Here is a 1,890-nt window from a genome sequence, read left to right on the forward strand (position 1 = left end):
TAGTGGAAAATATCCCTGATGTTGAACAAAATGGATTTTAAGGCCCCCTCCTGCCCAAGCCAATCTGGGATTCTGTGAAGTACAGACAGTGGCCAGGTCAGAAAGGTCACTTGTTTCTGTGTGGTTGTCCTCAGATCCTTACTCTGTGTCCCTGCAATTGCCTTACAAGTAATCACTTCTTTTAATTCCCCCTCCATCCTGCAGGACATGAAGGTGAACACAGCCCAGTTCATGGCTCTCTATGCCTGGTATTCCTGGCCCAATGTGGTTCTTTGCTTCTTTGGAGGTTTTCTGATAGACAGAGTGTTTGGAATACGGTGAGTGTGAGGTTTGTGTCACTCCTCTTCCATGGTTTTGCCAAACCAAAAGTGCACGTGGCCTTTAGGCTTTATAATACAAAGGTTTTCTAAGTTACAATATATTTTTTCCCAGATGATTTAGGAATTTCCACCAGCATAAATGAGCTTCCTTCCCTTTATGGCTCAAATAAATTGGCTCCAAAACCACCAGGCTGTTGTCCCTGTTTTCTAAGGAAAATGTTGAGCTGTACAATTTATTACAGAGACCTTTTATTGTTGTTTCCCTGCTCTAGGTGTTTTATGGGAAAAAAAAAGACTCCAGCTCTGCATTAAGTGATTTTATTTCTCTTCCAGGTTGGGCACAATAATATTCAGCATCTTTGTGTGTGTTGGGCAGGTGAGTGCAAAGGATAATCTGAGTCTGCAGGGTGTGTTCATTAGGCAGGTGAGGAGACCTGAAATGGGAGAGCTCTGAGTTGTACTGGCTTGAAAAATGAGTGAAATAATGAGAAAGAACCAAATGTTTTATGTGTTTGATCTGAAACTACCATGTTAAGTATGATAAAGGTGATTTGAGCCCTACAAGTGTTTTCTGAGTGCAGTCAAGGCTGGGCCAGGTTGGATACTGTGTTGCCAGCAGGATTTTGAATAAGGCAGAAGGAACAAAGCCCCAAAAAAACCAGGAGTAGGAAGTGGGTGTGAAGTCATTTTGCAGGTCTGGGAGGGGAGAAGCATTTTTGTTCCTGTTGAAGATAGTCCTGTTTTGTCCCATATTGAATGGCACAGTTATAATGTTTCCTCACATGTGTGTTTGCAGGTGGTTTTTGCTCTGGGAGCTCTGTTTAACGCTGTCTGGCTGATGGACATGGGCAGGTTCATATTTGGGTAAGTGCAGAAGACCACATTTGTGCTCCCTGAGGTGAGGCCCATCTTTGTGTCCCACAAAACTGCTGCCACGTTTACACTTGGAACCAAAATTGTTGGATTTTCAAGGCCTCTGTAAAGCTGAGCTTTAGTGGCATTCCTGCTGTAACTTAAAGTTAGAAAACAAAAAATAGGAGTTTGCAAGTCTTGCAGTTATAATCACTCCTAGAATACTTAAAATCCCTTATGCTTTTAATTACTCTGAAGCCACTGCAGTTGTGTTTGGAATTTTGATTTGCCTTGCCTTGTGTCTGTGCATTAAATCGACCTGTACACACTTAAATTTCTCTGAAATTCGGTCACCTTGGGCCTGCCAGCAGCTGATGGACCTTGTTGCTTTGCCTGCTGCAGTTCATGTGTTTTCTTTTGTCCTTCCTTCTTTTGTAGGATTGGTGGGGAGTCCTTGGCAGTGGCCCAGAACACCTATGCAGTGAGCTGGTTTAAAGGCAAGGAGTTAAACCTGGTGTTTGGATTACAGCTCAGCATGGCCAGAGTTGTGAGTGTCCAGCTGTGCCTTTAATTTATGAGATTGAAGGGCTGTGGGTCATCAGGGCAGGGAGGCAGGTGGAAAACAGCATTCCTGGTGCTCCCCAGGGAGTTGGAGTTATAAATGACATGTAAACTGTTGAAGATTTGAGGTGAACAGACAAGGAAATGGGTTAATGGG

At 43.5% G+C, this 1,890-nt stretch overlaps 1 protein-coding gene across 3 annotated transcripts in view; it reads left to right on the forward strand.

Moving 5' to 3' along the window:
- The first annotated feature begins 185 nt into the window (after positions 1–185).
- Positions 186–1,890, forward strand: part of MFSD1 (major facilitator superfamily domain containing 1) — a 12,897-nt gene continuing 11,192 nt past the window's right edge. For all 3 annotated transcript variants that reach the window (XM_029962343.1, XM_029962344.1, XM_029962345.1), the window contains exons 1-4: positions 186–317; positions 654–696; positions 1,117–1,184; positions 1,611–1,719. In XM_029962343.1, coding sequence (XP_029818203.1) covers positions 208–317; positions 654–696; positions 1,117–1,184; positions 1,611–1,719 — 330 coding nt within the window. In that variant the 5' untranslated portion in view covers positions 186–207. The remainder of the gene's footprint in view (positions 318–653; positions 697–1,116; positions 1,185–1,610; positions 1,720–1,890) is intronic.

Source organism: Manacus vitellinus, unplaced genomic scaffold (assembly GCF_001715985.3).
Source record: "Manacus vitellinus isolate BGI_N305 unplaced genomic scaffold, ASM171598v3 scaffold_45_pilon, whole genome shotgun sequence".
Lineage (NCBI taxonomy): Eukaryota > Metazoa > Chordata > Aves > Passeriformes > Pipridae > Manacus > Manacus vitellinus.